At 39.9% G+C, this 21,486-nt stretch overlaps 1 protein-coding gene across 3 annotated transcripts in view; it reads right to left on the bottom strand.

Annotated features, from left to right (window-relative positions):
- Positions 1-21,486, bottom strand: part of LOC135212659 (SCO-spondin-like) — an 83,077-nt gene that overhangs the window by 15,044 nt on the left and 46,547 nt on the right. For all 3 annotated transcript variants that reach the window (XM_064246289.1, XM_064246288.1, XM_064246290.1), the window contains 5 exons: positions 20,976-21,157; positions 16,950-17,118; positions 14,092-14,176; positions 5,330-5,485; positions 5,054-5,189 (listed from right to left, as the gene is read on the bottom strand). In XM_064246289.1, the coding sequence (XP_064102359.1) occupies positions 5,054-5,189; positions 5,330-5,485; positions 14,092-14,176; positions 16,950-17,118; positions 20,976-21,157 (728 nt within the window). The remainder of the gene's footprint in view (positions 1-5,053; positions 5,190-5,329; positions 5,486-14,091; positions 14,177-16,949; positions 17,119-20,975; positions 21,158-21,486) is intronic.

The raw sequence follows: 21,486 nt of genomic DNA, 5'->3' as shown, positions 1-21,486 counted from the left end.
TAACAACTTTCCTTCAGACCTCCACCGCCGCAGGTCCTCCTCTACTACTAAGTGATCAGAAAGAAATGTTGATCTTGTGGAGTTTTCCGATCCCAGCAAGCTCTGAGATAAAATTGCAGGGGCTTCGTGTACAGTCTCCCCAGTCTTACAAACTGCTCCAAAGAAGTCAGGGAGCCTAAGAGACTCATCCACCGAGTAATGGAGCATGAAATCAGGGAGAGGAATAGATCTATCTTCCTCAGGCAAGCCTCCACCCTCTTGGCGGATGTGAGAAGCCCAAAAACTCGAAGAGTTTATCTGAATCCCCAAATAGAGAATTGATTGAGAGGAATTCAGCTGGGACTTCTTGAGGTTCAGTAATAACCCCAATTCCTGTTCCATATTTATCGTTTCTTTCAGGTCCTCCGTGCAACGGACCTTCGTTGGGGAGCGAATTGGCCAATCATCCAAGTGGAGCAAAATTCTGATCCCGCCAGGTGTAACCATCCCACTTGGGGAGCGATGAGCTGAATGAATACCTGTGGGGCAGTTGGAAGACCAAAGCAGAGTGCTTGAAATTGAAACACAGTCCTTGTACACAAATCTGAGGAACTTCCTTGCGTCTATTTGTATCAAGATATGACAATATGCATCTTGCATATCCAAGGATACCATCCAGTCCCTCTGACTGATGGATGCAAGAACAGACTGTGTTGCTTTCATGCTGAATTCCGTTTTTTCTATGAAAAAATTGAGCACACTCACAATGAGATCTGGTCTCCACCTTCCCGACGCCTTGGGCACAACAAAGACAGTTGTAAAATCCCTTAGACTCAACGGTTCTTATTACTTTTATCACCCTCTTGCTTAAAAGAGAAGCAACTTCCACTTTGAGGGCCCAAAATCTCTCCAAACCTTCAGAGTAGGCAGTCAAGGCAACAGGAATATTGGACAAGGGTGGCTTCTCCTTGAAGGGGATGGTATATCTGTCTCAACACTTTCAACACCCACTAATCCACCCCTTTGGAATTCCATCTCTCCCAAAAGAGATGAAGCCTGGTTCTAACTATGGCATGAAGGACTGGATCCTCACTTACATGGTGACTGCTTTGGAGTTGATTTTTTAATTGTATGGGGGTGTAAATCCAACCGAACCCCTGGATCCGAGTCTCTATCACAGTCCCACCCCTCGAAAGGGCTGCGGTTGAAGAGGAGAGGATGATTTGAATTGGAAGAAAGCCAGATCTCTCTGGCACTTGAGTCAGTTGTGTTAAGACGTCCTGTGTTGATTTTGTGTAAATGGAATGCGATCTCACTTACCGTAGCCTGAGGAAAAAGACGATGCTTGTCTATCGGTGAAAACGAGAGCAGACTTCTGCTGGGAAGTTCCTCCTTTAGAAGTGAAGGAAATCTATAATTCTCTTTAACTGAGGATTCCCGTAAAATAAGGGCAACTACCTCCTGTGACCCATCTCTAAATGCCTTGTTGGCGCAGGAGAAAAACTTGAGAAGTTCCACTGAACAATTCTTTGGTATGGCCAGATCCTGGACTCTCTTGGCTATTGCGCTTCAGCACCAGCAGTAAAAAAAACTAAGCATCTCAAATGCTTTAATAAGCTCTTCAAAACATGGTCCATTTCCCAAGCCAAAAAGAGCACCTTTGCTGAACCAAGTGCGGATCGGCAACCCGCTTCAATCAGACCCGAGAAGCCTCCTTGGGATGAGGCAGCCACTCCCAGAGGGGACTTCTCCGGTCATGTAACACAAATACCTGTTGTTCAAAAGATGAGAAGGAGGACTATTAAGGCATGCCTTCCCCTGTTCCCTCTTCTCAGGAAGTAGTTCTCCACTTCATCAAGGGCTTTCTTTGAAGAGAGAACCATCTTCGGAAGTTTAGCACAATCTGGTGGGTGACTACTCACTTTTCTGAACAAGAAGGCGGGAGGAGGAGGGGGAGGAGTCACTGGAGAAAAGAACTCCAAATATAATTCTGTAATAAATACTGGAACAACAAAGTACTATATGGAAAGAACATGTATTTTTCTTCCAGTTCCTCTTCATAAGACACAATCGGGAATGATACTGGATCCATGGGAGGTGCCCGAGGCACTGCATGCTTTTGAAGAAGTCGTAGAATACTATCCAACCCTGTAAAGGTGTTAAAGAAAGATCCAAAACAGACGGCTGCAGATAAACAGCAGTCATAATTAGTTCTCAAAAGTCTCGTAGATTCATTAGCATGATTGGGAGTTACAGAAGAACTTCTCACAAACATAATATGTTTGGATTGACCTTGGCACTTGACAACATCATGGCGCTCTGCCTTTATGGGATGCTCAGAGAATACAGGGTGCTCTGGTGCTTCAGGATGCCCGGGTGCTTCAGGATGCCCGGGTGCTTCAGGATGCCCGGGTGCTTCAGGATGCCCGGGTGCTTCAGGATGCCCGGGTGCTTCAGGGTACCTGGGTGCATCAGGGTGCCCTGGTGCTTCAGGAATTTAATTGAATATAGAATTTAGGCCAAAGGCCAAGTACTAGGACCTATGAGGTCATTCAGTGCTGAAATGTTAATTGACAGTAAAAGGTGTAACAGGAGGAAAACCTCGCAGTTGCACTATGAATCAGAGTTAGGAGAGGGTGGAAAGTTAGATGAAGAAAATAATATGAAAGGAGGTACAGTAAAAGGAACGAAAGTGGCTGCAGCTAAGGGCCGAAGGCACGCTGCAAAGAACCCTAAGTACAGCCTAAATTGCACTGCATAAGGTCCACTGACAGGAGGACAGGGTAGGGAGTACTACTTCAGGATGCTTTCTGAAAGAGGGCGCCAGGGAAAGGAATGACGAAAATCACTAGAAATAGGGCACTTAACACTCGAAGAGATCCGTTGAAGAAACGAAGAGCAGCTATGGTGTCTTTCTTGCTGATCAAGACTATCCCACTCGCTGCAAGAAGGTTGAAGACTGAAGGAAGGCTCCCTCAGCCTTTTGACAGGCAGCTGCAGAGACTTACCCCTGAATAAAGACGGCATCTTCAGTGGGCAAGATTCATCAGGAAAGTACCATGGCGCTCCTAGTTAGAAAAATGTCTCCCAAACTCAACGAAAGACAAGACACTTCCAAGACGCCTTTCCACTGGCTGTCTCTCAACACAACCTGGGATACAACAGGTTGGTCTGAGGGTGTGACTGTCTGGGGGGCAGACTCCACTGACCTTCTTGAGCCTCCAGTATGACGCCTCCCTAGTTCGGGGGAGTATGGCAGTGACCTTTGCCTAGGAGAATCGGTGGGATCAACAGCCACCTCCTCCTCCACTGGTGTTTCACTTTTCTCAAATTTTGAAAATATCACTTGCAATGATGACCCTGGTTGGGTCACCGTACTACTACTAAATTTAATTTTACATCAAATCTACTCTCTATGCTGGCAAAACAATTGGGGTTCAGAAGTGTGGGGAGCATGAGAGGGAGTAGGTAGTCTTGGAGAAAAAGACAGGAATAATAGGAGAAACAGCAGGAATATCAGCACTACTAGATTGAGATGTTTTAGCCTGACTAGCTACTATTTGCAGGCCAGCTTTAGCAGCCACCTTCCTTTTAAGGTTTCTAATTTATTTAAATGAGGTTCTCAAGTCCTCCATTTCTCATCGCTCCAATCCTTGCATCCATCACACTTCATGTTAATATTGCAAACTTGTCCTCTACAATTAGAGAAAAGGGTGTGAGAGTCATATAAAACCTTGGTCATTCAGGTATTGCAGCCTTTACTGCAGTACCAGAAACTAGAAAAGCTAGTGTCAGATAATCCTAACTAGCTAACAATTTCCACGATAATAACATTTCAAATAAAGAATTACAAATAAAATACTATCAAAACAATGCTGAAAGGCTACCATAAGAGTATACTTCACTAAATTGGGATGACAAATGAAATTTCAAAAACCAAGCTGCTTTGAAGAACGTGTTGACGGTATCAGCAGCAGAAACAAATTGGGCTGTTGGCGTAGTTGATCCTCTTTCTTACCACATAAGTGTGCATTTCTAGTCACTTACACAAACAAAAGAATCACTACCGCAAATTTTGAAAATTCAAGCTGCTGTTGAGTAGAAACTCTTAGCTAAGTGATTATACAGTGGTCCCCCTGTATTTGCAGGGGATGTGTATGAGGCCCCCCCAAAATTAGTTAGAACATGCAAATAGTTGGAACCCCTACAAAAATGCTTAAAATTGCCTATTTTGTTAGTTGAAACTCAAGAAAAACCCACTAAAAATTTTTATACCTTTTTTTTTAGTTTTATCACAAAAAGTGCGATTTTTGATTAAATAAAAAAACAGGAATTTGTGGATATTTCTCATAGAAAAATGCCACGAATAGGTGAATTTCCTGTGAATAATGGGAGGATATGTTCCAGAGAGAAATCCGTGTATGTATGAGTCCGCGAATCCGAAGAACGCGAATAGGAGGCCCACTGTACTGGGTAAGCTACTTATAGAAAAAAAAATAATTAAGAGTCAAGTTGAATGGCAGGTAGCAGAAGAGAGATGTCTATCTCAGACACAGCCAAAAAGAAAATTGGATGCATACCAACAAGATGGTGGGGATTCCTCCTCTACCATCAGTACCCAACTACCAATATCCACCTTGTTTTTAGTTTAAATGCTGTCTCTAGCTTGCACTGAAAGTAAATCTCCCTAAAATAATCTTGGGGTCCCAGTTCTTAAGGCTATGTCCCTATCTTCCATTCAAAAACTGCCTCACTCAACCATCATTCTGCATAATGCTATATAATCCATTCTCTGATTAGTATTTCATTCTAAGTAGTGGTCTACTCCAAAGTGGGTACCACTTGCAGCACGTCTTGTGTGGCACACAGTAAATGGTACTTAAGGTTTATGTAGCATCCCTAAGGCCCCAGCTGCATTTTTTCTGCCTTAGATATCTCATTTATCAAGAACCAGCTCAACCACAAAATACACTGGCATCTGGTCTGGATTGGACTCAGCTTAGGTTCTTGCCTTGATTTTTATTTTACAAAATGTATAAGGAAAATGGAATTTAAGCAGATGTATCATACTCACTTATGTCAACAGCACAAAACTGGTCAGACTCTATTTCAGGAGCAGCACAACGGTTCAAAGAAACACTGCAACGGGCATCGTGTCTATGAAGAATAGTCTCCCATGTGTTGAAGGCCCCATCTTGTCGATCAAATGTCTAAAGGCAAAACAACAAATATATTAAATGAATGAAGCATAAACAGTATACGTATGCACAAAAACTATTCACCTACAATGCAAAAACTATTCATTTACAAGAAAAAAAAAAACTAAAATTTTCAAATTTAATGAACTTACGGCTGCAACCAAGCGATCAGGGAATCTTTCTGTATCGACACATGCTGGAACTACCTTATGAGAAAAACGGATTTGTAAAGGCAACTCAATGAGTGCAATATCCTTTGAAGGCAGAGATCCACCTCTGTACTGAGGATGAATGTGGATACTTTTCACCTGTAAAAAAATATAGTATTTATTATAACAAATAGTAAATATGTACCATTTTTACAATTAGAAGCCAAGGGTCTAAATGAAAACTATTAATGCATAATGACAGTATTAGCTAAGTTATACAGAGGCATCAGAACTAATAGGCAATGTATACAACTGTCATATACTGTACAGTATTTGTTTCATCACAAACCTATTACCTTAACAATATGTAGTCCACTCCATCAGTCTGATATGAGACAAAAAAAATTACAATAAAAGGAAACAGTAGCTTGTGGAGATAGGCTGGGTACATGGACAACTGCCCCATAAGGTTCAACTGGCTAGCTGCCTCATTTCTTGTGTTTCTGTTGATATGGTCACAGTTTACAAACTCTTAAGACTTCTGAGTACTATTGTGACTGCTTTTAACCATATTTCATCCATTTTTTTTTAATATAAATTTCATATTTTGCAGTCATTAAATTCCTGCTTCCTTTTAATTAATTTTTGTTCCATGGAAATTTTAGTGATACTATCATGAATTTTTGGGGGGTTTTCATCATTACTAAGGTATTTTCTTAATGTTTTGTATCATTTCTGCTCTTGTTTGAGAGGTTTTCCTTATAGTAGTTATTTTTGTTGATAGCTCTTTCATCTATCTGTTTATTACACTTAAGTCTTCTACTGGGAGACTGACTAGTATTGAGCCAGTAATCACAGTAAGGTATGAATGCATGACAAGTCTTACCGGGGAAACCCTGAAACATATACTTAGTTACCTTTATATCGAGATGAATATCAAAGAGATGGTACAAGACAATACAGTGAAACCACAATATGAATAAAACATCACTGAAAGGTAGAGTACTGTGCTTAAAAAAAGTATGTAATCAAGAGGGCTTATTAAATAGAGAGAAAAAAAAAGTTACTACTACACGTTTGAAAGAATGTCCCTTGATAACAAGTACTATATGTATTACATTGGTGGTTAAGTAGGGATGAAAGGAGGAATAGGTACTCCTATCTTGCCTATTGATACCGAGCCACTTTTTTCATCCCCATGTATCAAGCAGAGCAGATGAGATAGGTTTGGGCATGTAAAATTTTATAAAAATTTTTATTCCTACAGGGATATAAACCATAGTAATGTATTTATATTAGGAGACTTAAACATTAGGTGGGAGGTAGTCCCTGTCAAATAACTACAGTCAAAAAACACAAGGGAAAGTCATGGTACCAGTTGCACATACAATAAATGATATCATAACACCTGTAACTTCCCACAAGTCTGGTGAAAAGGTTACCAAAGCAGGAGGATCCTGGGCTAGAGTACCCTGCATATGGAAGAGTACTCTAGGAAAGAAGAAACAGAGAACTATGAAAACCGCTGAAGGGAATTTGATGTAGATACTCATGGTCTAACCCAAAATTGGCCCAGCAAGTAGTTTTACCTTTGACTGGCCATTCCTTGTTAGGGAAAAGCAGAGGGAAATAGTACATCTTAAACATTATGCAACGTTTGAATGCTTGAAATACAATATCTGTATTTAGCAAGACCCACCTTATAATTTGACCTAGATGCTGATCCATAATGGAATTAAAGGGGGCGGGGTGAAGTGTTCAATCACTGTATTGCTCCTTCCAGGCTTATGCTAGCTAAGTACAGTACATACTTGGGCAAGATACTAATCTGTCCAGGCATAGCTGGGTGCGTACACCACCTGCTAAACAAGCCTGCAGGTCTGAAGAAAATATCTAGGGACAGTCCCTGATAGAGAGAAGGAAGGGGTTCCAATGATCTAAACACCCGCTTTCATTGCCCATAAGCACTGCAACTTCATCCAAAAGAGTTACGGCCAGTCTTACCTCCTGTCTTACGTCCTAACTTGGTGCATCCTCGATTAAGAACTGTGGGTGACGCCCTCCATAGAAGAGCCATAACTTGAGTACTATTTTACAAAGTCATGTACGAAAGGGTGTCCCTGGATACTACAGTGCTGACCAAAATCAAAGAAGAATGAGCTGGTACTCAAAACTAGCAATAGGCTTAAGAAAAACCATCCAGTCAGGAATGGGAGGGGTTGAAAAAGACTTCATCTTAGACTAGTCCTGAGACTCTACTCCCCACACTCGGGGCAGGAGAGGAAAAAGACACACTCATCCCTCTGTCACTGGACAAGTTGTCAGATAAAACTCCTTCCTGCTCTACACCTAAACTATACTGGTCTAACAGTTAGTCCTGAGAGAATTTGAACAAGGCTTCTCATGGACTAGTAAGGCAGTTGGGTTAGAATGCAAAGGACAAGTTTACCTCCCATTCAAGAAAGCAACACTATTAATGAAGGAAATGCAGGTGCCTGTGAAAAACTTCAAAGACTGGTCCTTCACGACTTCTGGTGCCTTCTCCATCCTCTCTTTGTACCATGCTAGCAAGGTTAGAGATCTTGGAGAGCCTGAAAAGAAGGAAAAAGACTCTATCGATGCTGAGATAGGGAAGAGCAGTAGTCTTGATAAGATTATGGTGTTTACCCCAGAGGCCTGATATATTTAGGATTCCATTCCCTATCTCATTCACTGCAAAAAGTAAGACAATTAAACCTTTATATAAGGCAATCAAAATAATGGAATCAAATAATAATCTTTCCAACCCATCCTTTTCCCTTACACTCAAACCAGAAGGAAAAATTCTAGGATACTGCTTTGGGTTTACGGAAGGGTAGACCTAGGGTACCTATCCGCGGAGGCCCAGACTATGGCAGTTGCGGTTTTTCTATGCAGTACTAACAAGAATTTAATGTAATATTTATTCGGACGACTGTAATTAACCCCTAGGGGCCAGTACTAAACACGGCGAAATACATTGGATGCCCCAATCCCTAGTGGATGTCGTATCCAAGGTTACTTTTCTTGCAGGTAATTCTAAACAATAGTTCCGCACGAACTGCAAGGAACGTAACCTCGGATACGACATCCATTAGGGATTGGGGCGTCCAATGTATTTCGCCGTGTTTAGTACTGGCCCCTGGAGGTTAATTACAGTCGTCCGATTAAATATTAATCTAAATTCTTGTTCAGTAAGTAAAATAACATAGGAAAACGTCAATTGCCATAGTCTAGGCCACCGCGGATTGCTTCTGTAGAAATACCCCTATGAGGTCATTCAGTGTTGAAATTGAAATTTAACAGTAATAGAGTTTGAAAAGTAACAGGAGGAAAACCTCAAGAGTTGCAGTATGAATCAGTTGTTATGAGAGGGAGGACAGTAAGATAGAATAAAAGGGGTTGCAACTAAGGGCTAAAGGATGCTGTAATGAAATTAAGTAATGCCTACAGTGCACCTACTGACGACACAAATCATCTATAGGGATGGTGAAAAGAGAATGTGGGACTCCTGCTCCCTTTCCCACTGCAGATTCTCTGTTACTTCTAAAGGTGCGTCCACACGGTCGAACAATGCCCGATGGACAATCATTGTTACCATATCATAGGTGAAGCAGGATGACGTCATAAGCGTTGAAACCAGGGTGACCAGATTTTGAAAATTGAAATACGGGACACTGAAATTGAAGAGGTAGTTGAACAATATAGACACAACTTAAGCGAAGTTATGCATGCAGTGACGCAGGCAAAGTCCTTCTCAGCCTTCTTTATTGACTTTTCTTTTGTTTTAAAGTGCATTTGTTGTAGATTTTGTTACAAACAGCTGTTCATTACATGTGTCAAAGCATTAGAATATTGCAATCAAGCATGTTTTGCAGATTTGAAGGATATTAATAACAAAAGTGACTTGCCGTAATATATTGAATAAATTGCAGACAATAAAATACATATGATGTAAACCTTTCAATAATCCTTTTAAAATTATTTTCCTCATTGTTGTTAAATTATTTTTCATTTGTCATATTTTGCACTAATCCAACTGCTCTTAAGAGATGGTGTTTGGTTTGAGCATATGTGATGAACTCCGAACAGGACAGTGTGAAATTGCACTTTATCTGTAGTTCTGACTTTATCATCTCTACACTGCACCGGTTCCTACACCACCCCATCGATGGCCCATCAGAGAGAACACTCGCTCCACTTGAGCGTTTGAAGGGGGGATGCTCAGTACAAATTTTGCTAGTTTATTTATTTATTTATTAATTTTTTTTAGATATTGAAAATACGGGACAAAAGGCGTCCCGGGGAGGGTTGATACGGGACAATCCCGTCAAATACGGGACGTCTGGTCACCCTGGTTGAAATGATGGAAGTCGATCTGGTAACAAACAGTGGTACCAGATGAGGTTGTATACCAGTGTTTTTACTCTGCTCACAAGGCAAAGACCGGCAGACAATTGTTAATTGGTAACCATGTTTGTCCGTCGGATATTGTTCGACCGTATGGACGCACTTTAAGAAGTTAACACCATTCCAAGGTTTCTTCTTCCTTCCCTCAAGAAGATAAGAGATAATGTAAGTGTGTCCTGCCCCCGCTATGTGTCTATGTCTAAAGGAGCCTTGATTGATGCCACTATGGCACCCAGTGTGGCTGTAAGGAAGTTGTCTACTTGACTGATGGATAACAGGGACTCCATAGCCACAGATCATTAAGCTAATCAGGTCCAAAACTGTCATATATGTCTTATTGTAAGGGCAAGATGTTATGTAATGCTGCATGCGAGATAATTACGTAACGAGCATGGAAAAACTCAGTCCAGTGGACGCGTCCCATTCAAAGCTTTTGCAAGATGTTACACCATGTTCGTATTTAAGTGTAACAAATTGCCATTGTGTGTGATATTGAATACGACACAGAGGCTTCAATCCAGTAAGTTCTACCCCATGTATGTAGGATATGATTCCTTAGTGGACGAATTGAGCTCCGATGCTCATATGTTTGTTATGATTCCATTATATACGCTTTTTATTTTGTATATCCTTCTATGCCTGCTTAACAATGTAGCTGAGAAATAAAAGAGAAGCAAAGATGATACTAGTATCACTATAATCACAGTTCATTAAAATACCATCTTTCTTTACCACACAGGTAAGAGTGAAGAACTGTATTATGTGAGTTATATATGCTAACACACTTGCGACAAAATCACCACAACCAGAATGCAACCACAACAATCAGAACAACTGCCTTGTCTCATAAGTGAACCTCCAAGAATTGTTCAAAGGTTTAAGACAGAACAGCATTTGTTAAATCCCCAAAGGCAAGTTTTGGACTTCCCATGAAGGGTGTGATGCATTAGTACCTGAAAGTCCTTTCTCAAGAATAAATGTACATGAACAGTAGTAGGGTCAATAATGATTGCTAAAATCAGTTATGGAACTGTAACCTCTCAAAATCATAATTCAAAATCCAATAATGATTGCTAGAATCAATTATGGAACTGTAACTTTTCAAAATCATCATTCAAAAGCCAATCATTTTTTCCTGATAGCATTTTGGGTCAATACATAACCAATGAAAATCACGGTCGAAATCAAACTTACTGAAGCCAAGATATTTGTGTGCATGAACACTAAAGTCCTAGTCAATGAACTGGAATGTCTCTTGTAATATCACACACAAGTGTTACACAAACAACATGTATGTCTATGCACAATAAAGCCTACATAAACATTGACAAAGGATATGACAGTCACCCAATTTGGGGAAAACAGTCTTAAAAAAAAAAAAAAGTCACTCGAGAGAGCAGTAAAATGTTATCATAAAAAAGACCAGCCTAGTCCAATTGAAACACGAATGCCTACAAACCCATCTTCCCAACACAGAGTACTGTAAATGAGCTCTGTTGCATGCCATCAACAAACCAACAATTAAACAGTGACAACCGTACGCACAGTGAAGGTAGGTGGCATTAACTAACTGTGCTTGCCTGGGAAGGCAAGGGATAAAAGGCAATTTGCATTTGCAAAGTAGTTCAAGGTCACTAAACTCTCTCTACACTTGGAAGATGTGATGAAAAAAAGTAGTTCACAACATCTGTAGACTTTCTTAGGTTACACAGTAGTTGCCAGTTCTTCAAGCAGAGAGAGGCCACTCCAGTCTTACACCATTGCTCATTCCCAATCTCATCCTGAAACAGAAGCACTTCTCATCTGAGAAGGCAAACTAGATCTAGTTGTTGCTGTCTGAATAGAGTTCAGACCTTGAAACCACTGCTCCCATTCCTTTACTTGGTCATAACTGAGCAAGATTACTGATAAAAGGTACTAGAATGAGAACATGCAAAAGGTGAATGTGAACCCATCCTGTTGCTTGACTGTGCATACAGTCCAGAGAACATACATGGCCTGGAGAACAAATAGTTTGTGCATATTAAGTGGCCATCCGTGTTAGCAACAGCCCAGCGGGAGGTGCAGTGATCATCAGGTGGTGAATTAGCACCTCCGCTTGTGTGGATCAGTCACCATGTGAAACAGAGGGTGCACAGGAGGATGGGGAGTCATCCTATGTTGGGGCACATTCAGAGCAACCACCCTGCCAGAAGTACTATGTTCACAGCAAGAGATCTACCTTTGCCATCTTCACTGAGGAAAAGAACAAGAGAGAAGTCCTAGACTTCTTATGCAGAGCCTCTTGACCTCTTCATCTTCATCTTCCTCCCAGGCAGAGGAGGACAGAGTGGGGATGAAGAGGCAGGTGGAGAATAGCAGATGATGAAAATGACATTGTCATTGAAGAAGAAGGTGGTGAGGAGTTAGGATATTTCTTCATTATTCCGCCATCTCGTGTTTGTACACCTACAAGCTGGTTGGGGATAGGGGATGTGGAAGCATCTCCCAGATGGTTAGCTAATGGAAAAGCTACTGCAAACAGAGAATCCCCTTCCTTGTAGCAAACAAAGGCTACAGGCACTAAAGAAAATGCAGAAAATCACATCTGTGGTAGAAAAATGCTTGACCACCTTATTCTTCAGTAAGTGTAGAGGAATGCAGAAAAAGGCAGACTAACCTGAAACATGAAGATTAGGTTTTAAAGATATACTCATGTGATAAGTGTCACAATCCTCATCCATGACAAGATGAAAAGAAGGGTTTGATGCACTTTTTGGGGCGGAAAGAAAGAACTGGATGGTACAGGTGGCAAAAGAAGCTGGCAAATACCCACGTCACGGTGCCTCTACCAAGCCTTTTCTAACTGGGAGAGAACCAGGTTGCTTATACATCAAAGAGGAAAGACAAGAGTACAATCTTTATGCTCCTCTATCCCAAGAGCTCTCAACAGTGCCTTTATGACTTCCATTCTTGAGTTGCAAAAGTAATTTAATCGAAAATAATGTTAATACACATATTTTCAAATTAAACACTTAAGTGAAGTAAGGGGTCCTGTCTCTGAAGGGACAATACTCTCTTAGGAGATGGACTAGCCTATTACCCATAATGTAAGTGATGCTGATGCAGAGTTAAAGACGTATCTACTGCAACAGCATCTGTCCCAAGGAAGTTCAAGACGGCAACAAAAGGGTTTGTCTAACACGCTGACATCCACGGAACTTCTAGGCTGAATAAAAAGAAATAAAGCGCAGGTAACAATAAAACACCGGCTTGGAAAAGGAGAGCGAAGCAAAACTCCACTCTCCAAGGTGGTAAAAGAAAGACTGGCATATCGCAGAGGTCCGAGCTTGGTTGAAGACCAAACATCCACTGCATATATGCAGTTGTCAGATGCCACAGATTCCATGGTTTTACAATCTTTGATTGTTTTTACCAGTTTCCAGCTAGCGATAGAAGATTTATCCTATTGTTAAGACTGAAGGTTTGTTCCGCATATGAACAATAATGTTTTCAGTATTGACGCCCTACTTACAAAAGTTGCTATTTCCAGACAGTAAGACAGTTAGCTACAATGGTTCTCAGGGACATGTGCGCGCACACACCCACCAGAAGATGCAAATCATCATCGTTTTAATAAAATGGAATCAGTGGCTCAACTTCTGTAATACACATGAAAAGGCAATGTAAATGTGAAGGGGTTACATTGAAAGTACGTACTTTTAATTAAAAAGTGAGTCATAGCAAATTTTTTAAAAATTCAAGGGATTACCAGAATTTTGATTGTCCTTGTGAATTAACCCTTTGAGATCACTACAGTGACACTGTAGGACGTGAACACTTCATTCTGGGATTCTCCTGTTACATGAAATCATTCATAAAGAATTCAAGAAACTATAACAGCATAAAATTTAGTTAACTATTTTGACAGGCAGTATTAGGAAGACAACTGGAGCATGTTGGAAAGCTACATACCATCTCCTTCAAAAGTAGGTTACCATCATCTTAGATTCAGCCAGCCTCATAAAGGAACGGGCTCTTGCTTTAGCTTAGTCCATAACCCAAAGGTATGGGCAATTCAAAAAGAATTACTACGTGCCCAGTTCCAAATAAAAAAATTGTACCTTTATTCCTTAAATTTTTATATGCAATAACACACCTGAGCAGTAAGAAAATATATAACAGGCAAAAAATTTATTGTACTTTTACGGTACAAAAATATCATACGTACAGACCATCAAAAGTTATCTATCAACTATTCTTTGCCCATATTTAAAATCCACCAACAATATGGAATGTATGAAACAGGTGTTGTTTTCTCAGAAGCCCAATATACAAATATTAGAATGTGTACTTACTAAGGAGCTCATAAGATTTCCATTGGTTCCCACGTATGTCAAGATTATCCACCTTATATCAATTGGTAGTGGAGACTCCTCTGACCTGTAGGAAGTTTATAACTCTTAAATTATGAGTACGTATACTACATTTTGAATATCATTCACTAAACTGCTCAATATGAATCATTTATCAGACTAAAACTGATTTTCATTCTTTGCTAACTACATAATAAATATGTAGTATACATATTGTATATAAGATAGCATAGGTATTTTAAAATATGTTTATTCTCAAAAACTGTATGTAGCATAAACTATAAATTTATTGCTAAAACTATACAATATAGTAGTAAGTACCAGATAAAGCAACAACCTTCAATAATTACTCCCTTCTTGAACAAGAAGCATAATTACCAAGTTGTTAAAATACCTTTATGGAAATAAATGGGTGTAAGTCCTGAAAAAAGTGTATTTTTAGGCCAGTCTCTGTCCTGAATAAGCATTTAGTGCCAGTAAAATCTGGAGGGTAACAAACTTCCTGGATCAATGTTAGGTTTCTCGTCATAAACAAGGGTACAAACTGTCAACTTGCAAAAAAAAAAAAAAAATCTGTGCATCATCTACCAGAAATTGGGGAATCAGTAAAAGATGAACCAATATTTCTCCTTTGCTGAAGGACAAAACTTTAATAATTAGGAGTGCAATAAGAAGTACTACCTAAGGAAGACCATGAAAGAATTTCAGTGATATAAACCCTACCTAGTCCTTCTCTCTTTCAAAATGATCTTCATTAGTTCTAGAAGTTTAGAGATGGAGGGTATCCATCAGAGACTGACACAGAATGTGACAAAAAAGACATGAATTCTGAACCAGTGGCTCCAATTTTGACACTAGTTGAAGAATCTTAAAAACTTTTGGGAAATATTACTGTATGATGGTATTAAAGAGAGTAAGGATTACGACCTCAAGGAACAGCAAGGTGAACAATTAATTACTGGATGTACAGATTCTTCAAACAAAGCTTCACTCTTAAAGAGAATCCAGACAGCAAATAATTTTATCTATAAAATTTAGGCTGTCAAGCCAAGCACTGAGACATAATCTGCCATTCAGTGCTCAAGACAGTCAAAAAGGGAGTTGGGGTGTTTTTTATCAGCAAGATAAAGAGATCCAGAAAACAAAGGAGATGAAGTACTAGGATCTAAGGCAGAACTGTGAGAAACCCCCACAGTGGTATTAATAAGTAAGAGAGAGGATGTACAAAAAGACTTTAGAAATAAAGCGGGAAAGGGGCTAAGCAAACTAAGTGCAGTTAGGCACCAATGGGACATTCCACGGACCCTTACTAGTGCAAGGTGTGCTGACAGCATTACCGCATTGTAGAAAATGATGCACACATCACTAGAAACCCCGTCAGTCTTAGATGTAATGGATGTTGGTTTAGGGATAATTTTTCTGATCTTCAAGGTTCTTTTCATAGAACACATTATCTATCTTACCAAAGAAACTAACTTAAGTTCCATACATGTAATTCAACCCTCACTTTCATCAGTTTCTTTCTTGTCCAAGTAATCAACTCATTATATGCTTGCCTTATCCATACCTGTTTGGAAAACTACTTTCATTTTTGTGATGCCTTATCTTTAATCCTTCTTGAAGAAAACAGAAGGACATTTGCCTATTCCATAACTCTGCCCTATACTATATTGTTGTTCATAACCCAAATTTGATCACGTCATCATCTGTGATGATCCCCAGACTTATAGCCATCCACAAAAGAGGAGGAGCCACACTCATGACACAAGTGCAACCTTGATCATCAGGCATCCATTCACTGTTCAGTCCATAATTGGAAGTTTTCTGAGTTGGCAACATTTTCTTGTGTGCTCTACAGCATTTTTCTTAAGATAGTGACAGCTAGATATAAAAAAGAAAGTTCCAGAAAATGAAAGAAAAACTAACTTCACCCATACAATTTTGTCTTATCAAAGAGAATAATGGCATGTTACACTTCAGAAAAGAATGGATTAATGAAATATTGAGCAGTACATGGCTTATTATTTTATTCTTCCTACGACTTCAGTACTTTCTGGGGTTTATCAACTCCTTGAGTAATCCTAATTCCATAAACTCTTGAATCTATCAGCACTATGCATGTATACATACGAAGCTGAGAATGATTGCTTGGGCTGTCATGCAAAATAGTAAAAAAAAAAATAAATGCTTAAGAGTTCGGGAGTTACTAGCGTTACAAGTGTGAGCAGTTGCTGTTATACAAATAAATCGGAGTCTAAGGATCACTGCACATCAGTGATGGCTTTTTAAATAAAACTGGTTTTAGGTCATAAATTTTCCTGTAACAAGATCGCTTGGGTATCTCTTTGCTATTGACAAAAAAAAAAAAAAAAAAAAAAACACGCCCTAGATGTTCCCTCTCACAGAGGAGACAATTCACTTCTGTTTTTTTTTTAAACTTTCATTTTTCTAATATCACAACACTTCATCCTTTAAAAAGATCAAATTGTCGCTTCCTTTAGAGTTAAAACCCACTCTTTGTTCCTTCAGGTCTGAGATAGGTATATGTATACAGCAGTATGCCCATTCCACTGGTCTCCATTTTAAGAGATTTTTAGTAGTATCAACATAGTAACTAAACTAGCTTTGATAAATTTTGTATAAAACTGGTAAGAATGACAGAGTTGCCATGTGCCTTCTTTCTTAAATGACAAAGATATTAAATATGTACTATGTAATGCAATCCTTTCCTCTCCTAAGATAACAAAGAAGTGCTACCGGATAATTTGAGCCCTGCATTCAAGAGGCTTTAAAAATTTAAGCCTAACAGAGTCATGGCCTAATAATACTACATACTGTACCTGGTAACACAATGTGCTGCTGTGAGGAGGTAGTCTGGACTAATAATTGTAGCTGTACAAGCAAAAGTGAAGTTCCTCATAACTGCGGCTAGCCATGGCCACTGCTGCTGAGGACTACTCGACACAAAAGGAATTGTTGGACGCCTGTATCTCGGTCTACGACCACATACTGAAATGTACAGATTAATTATATAAATAAATAAAGATAAAGACAACACTCAAACTCTAATACATAGGTGTCTTATAATCATTAGAAATTCCTTATCACAAAATAACTATGTACCAGAAATACTCAAAAGTCATGCACACTAAATTATTACTGTTATATGCTAGTAGCTGAGTTATGTAAATTTTACTTTGAAATCTTTGGAACATTGCTCATAAGCCTTAAATTCACAATATTAAAAGTAAATTGTATTTTTCCTAACTATACAAACTTGGGATACTTTTCAATAGGAATTGGTTACGGCGAAGCTGGAGCACAGCCGTTAAAACTATTGAACAAGGTGGTTAGGCAGTTAACTGCCATCCAGTTGGTGGGACCTGGACGTAAACATAACATTTTGCCATTCTGCCTAGGTTTCAGATTGAGGGGTGGAATGAGCTAGGCATTAGTGTAAAGGACCTAAGGTTTGTGGGCAATAGTGTAAAATACCTCAGGTTTGTATAGTTAGGAAAATACAATTTACTTTTAAAAATTGTGATTTGTTCTTACACAATATACATACTTTCGGTCTTTTATAATAGGAAGACTTGCTTATTGGAAGAAGGAATCTGAGAGTTATTTGAACTGACTGCAGTTCAGCACACTTGTGCTGCTACTCTCTGGTTCAAAGAGCAAGGAGTGCTACTCCTCTGACAATTTGATTGGAGTACAAGAACTGCAGGATCAAGAGTCAGACTTCTAGGTCTTTTCGAATGAGGGAGGAATCGTAACTCATATGAAAAAGGCTGGGAAGAATGTTAAGTGCCGGAGGCATTAAGGCAAATATCCGAGAAGGGTTTGCCTTATTGGCAGTCTCTCCTTCCTCCCCTTGCTAGAGGAAGGAGCAGGATTGCTTATATGATTCTAAAAAGAAAAATAGAAAGGAAGCTCGATGTGTAGACTTGCTGCATCAGACACCAGTCCAGCAAGTGTACGTTCAAGTCCTATTCTCAACTTGAAGGAAGAGAACTGGAGGCCAGTCACTCTTGAATCTTTCTCACCTCTAGAATCCTACACCTTAGGCAAGATGAAACTTGTCCTCTAAAAGGAGCAGGTTAAGAAAACACAAGGTTTCAAGGACTTGTGGGCAAAGACCCAAGGTAGAAGGATATAAATTTGGTTCAGATGAGACCACATCTATCTTCCCGTTTGACCTAGTCTTCAGAATGCGAGGAAAGGACTAAGCCACTGGTACCGTGAACTCTCGGGGAAAGAGTACAGGTGACTCATCACCAGCTGCAGAGAACCTCCTTGTGATCTTGCAAAACCAAAAGGATGTGTGTCCTTAGACACTTCTCCCTTGGTGAGTCAGCACTGGAGAAAGGTTATCGACATCCATGTCAAGGATGTCGAGTCTTCTGATGATAAAGCAATATGCTAATAGCACAAAGTAATGAATGATCTGGATCATCAATTAAAAAGTCCAAGGTGCAGGGGATCATGAAGGACTCGAACCTGTCAACAGATGGCGAATGATTCGGAGTTTATTACTACATCCAAGATTGCGTCAAGACATGGATACTCGCGAGACTCATTAATTTCGTAAGAATGATCATCAGGAGCAGTCCTCTCTCGACTTCCAAAGAAATTGAGGAGGAACAGGCACAGAACAATGATCATCAGGAGCAGTCCTCTCTCGACTTCCAAAGAAATCAAGGAGGAACAGGCACAGAAGTATTAGATGCAGGCTTCTAAGAACTGGATTGAGAGTGCAACTTCTATACATCGCGCACTCAAGGCTCCAATAAAAAAAATAAATAAATAATGATAAATAAATAAAAATAAAAAAGAAAAATAAATAAATAAATAAAAATAGATAAATATAAAAAATAAATGCGAGACCCCATAGGAAAATGCGAATTAAGATCCTGCCCCAAGGGTGCGAAGAGCCATAGAGAGAACTACAGCCTCCTTGGAGAGGGCCAGAGAGAGAACTACTGCCTCCTTGGAGAGAGGTACTCCCTTACAAGTTCTGTAAAGCTTTCAAAGGGAACTTCCTACCAATTTCTGAAGGTGTTTGAATCCTCAGAAATGAGACACTAGGTGGGAACCTGCTGAGCACTGGCGAGCACTCAGCGAGTCCTAGCAGTAGTGCTGGCAGGACGAGATGAAACATGAATGTTTTGCCCTTTCTCTCGCCCTGTGCCTGAACTTTGACGGTGAGAAGTCTCTCAGTCAGCAGACTGAGATGCTTGCGATTTGTTAGAAGCACGAGTGCTCGGAGTGACTCATGAATGAGTGCCCAACACAGCACCCGTTTAGAGGTACACTGGTGACGGGAATGCAATCCGAAGCTTGAGCTCCCAAAGCCCCCGAAACAACAAACCCAGGGGGATACGAATTAGTTCCCAAACCAAAAGTTTGGAAAGAGCTGACAGGAGATCCCACTGCTTCCTCAGGAGGCAGCAGCCTCTTAGAAATCCTGCAGGAGGACTTCTTAGGGGGAGGAGAAGCAGCTTTCCTTGTCTTAGGCTGAAGGGGCTGATCTGGTTTCCTGGGACTTCCTCGAGCCTCAGAAAAAGATGGGAAGGGCAGTGAAGGATGACATTTCTTCCACAGGACTTCTTCTACAGGATAGTGATTAGGAATCATCAATTGCAGTGGCAGGAGTCACAGGGTAGCTGTGGCCAGGGGCACAGTAGAAGCTGCCCTGTGACTGGTTATCAGCGCAACAGTAGTAATCTAAAAGAAGGCACAGCAACGAAACTGCACACATACAGAGGCAGTGCCACAGCATAGTAGTGTCTCACAGGTACAATCCCGAAGGTTAGGATAACCAACACAGTGAGATATCCAACCAAATACTACTGTGTCCTATGACTACTCACTGTCAATCTGAAGAAAAAATTAAAGATAATTGATAAAATGGGACTCCTCTGGTTCTGAAGGGCAATGCCCTCCAATGCAAGAGAAGACCCCTGAGAATAAGTCACCCAATCGCCAACATAAACCCGCCCCCCTTTCTCCTTGCCTGACAAGCGAGCGAAGAGGGTGACTGACATATAACTCCTAAAGGAGAAAATGCCATAAAGAAAGAATACCAGGAGAGAAAAACTAAGGGCAAATGCTCCTTAGTTTTCCTCCCGACAAACTTCCGACAGCACAAGAAGCAAGAAAAACTTCTAAAAATAAAAATATCAAAACAAATTACAGTACTATATACTGTCATGCCCTTAATCAAAGGGTATGCGGAAGTGATAAAGGTTAATGTTAAGCCCTTGGCTCCCGACCCCGAGACATGCACACTGGGGGAAGATGGTCTGAAAGGCTATCACAAATCATGGGTTTGTATAATAATAAATATCAAACACAATATTTATGTTCAATTTATAAAAACACCGGGGAAAGCGAATTTAATATTAGTCTGGCAAGAGCTCAAGAAAATAGGTCTGCATTCCATGATGGCCGAAATCAAAGTGGAACATTTACATCTAGGCAGGTGGGTCTCCCCGCCTACCAGACGGTAGTTACTGCCTAACCACCTTGTTCAAGAGCTTTATGTCCATGTTCCAGCTTCGCCGTTAGCAATTCCTACCGTAAAAGACCGAGGGTTTGTATACGTATTGTGTAGGAACACACATGCACAGTAATGTGATGTACATGAAACTAGTTCAGAAATTTGGAACTGAAAATGTGAAAAAACAAAAATTATTATTACAATTTCTTGGTACATTACATGCATTGTGCCAACTTTTAATTCAATAAAAATACAATTTTTAACCATTAATAACATAAATACATAAACATTTCTGATTTTTTATTGAGCCTAACATTACAGTACAGCTCAAAAACAAGAAATGAGAAAATTTCAAATCACCTACTCTGAGAATTAATAGATTTAGGTTGACACAATTCTGAAGAGGGCTCCATGGAGTTGAGTGCCTGGTTTCCATAAGGATGCCATTTTCCATCTGAATGGCACTTGGCCAAAATGGTAGCTGTTCCCCAACAATCTGCTATTACCACAGTTTCTATCGGCACTTTTCTAGTTGAGCATAAAACCCTATTAAATTGGAAGAAAAATAATAATGTATAATAATCTTACAACAAAGTACTAAATTCTATTATGAAAATGACTACTTGCAGGGCAATAGGGAGCACTAAAATAGACATACTGAACTGCAATATATATTCACAGAACTTTCCATAAGAAAGCAGATTGTACAAGTATTGTACACACTGAAGTATCAATTCCTGGCACAGGTGTGAGGGGTAATGGTATTACTATATAGTATTGTAAATTTCCATTGTAATTTCCAAGAATAATTTGTCCTGAAATCACCAACCATTAACCAATTATAATAAAGATCCAGTAATGATGGTTTTCCTTTA

The sequence above is a fragment of the Macrobrachium nipponense genome, chromosome 41, assembly GCF_015104395.2.
Source record: "Macrobrachium nipponense isolate FS-2020 chromosome 41, ASM1510439v2, whole genome shotgun sequence".
In the NCBI taxonomy this organism is placed as follows: Eukaryota; Metazoa; Arthropoda; class Malacostraca; order Decapoda; family Palaemonidae; genus Macrobrachium; species Macrobrachium nipponense.
Note: the sequence above shows the minus strand (reverse complement) of the source record. Positions and strands in the feature narration are given on the sequence as shown.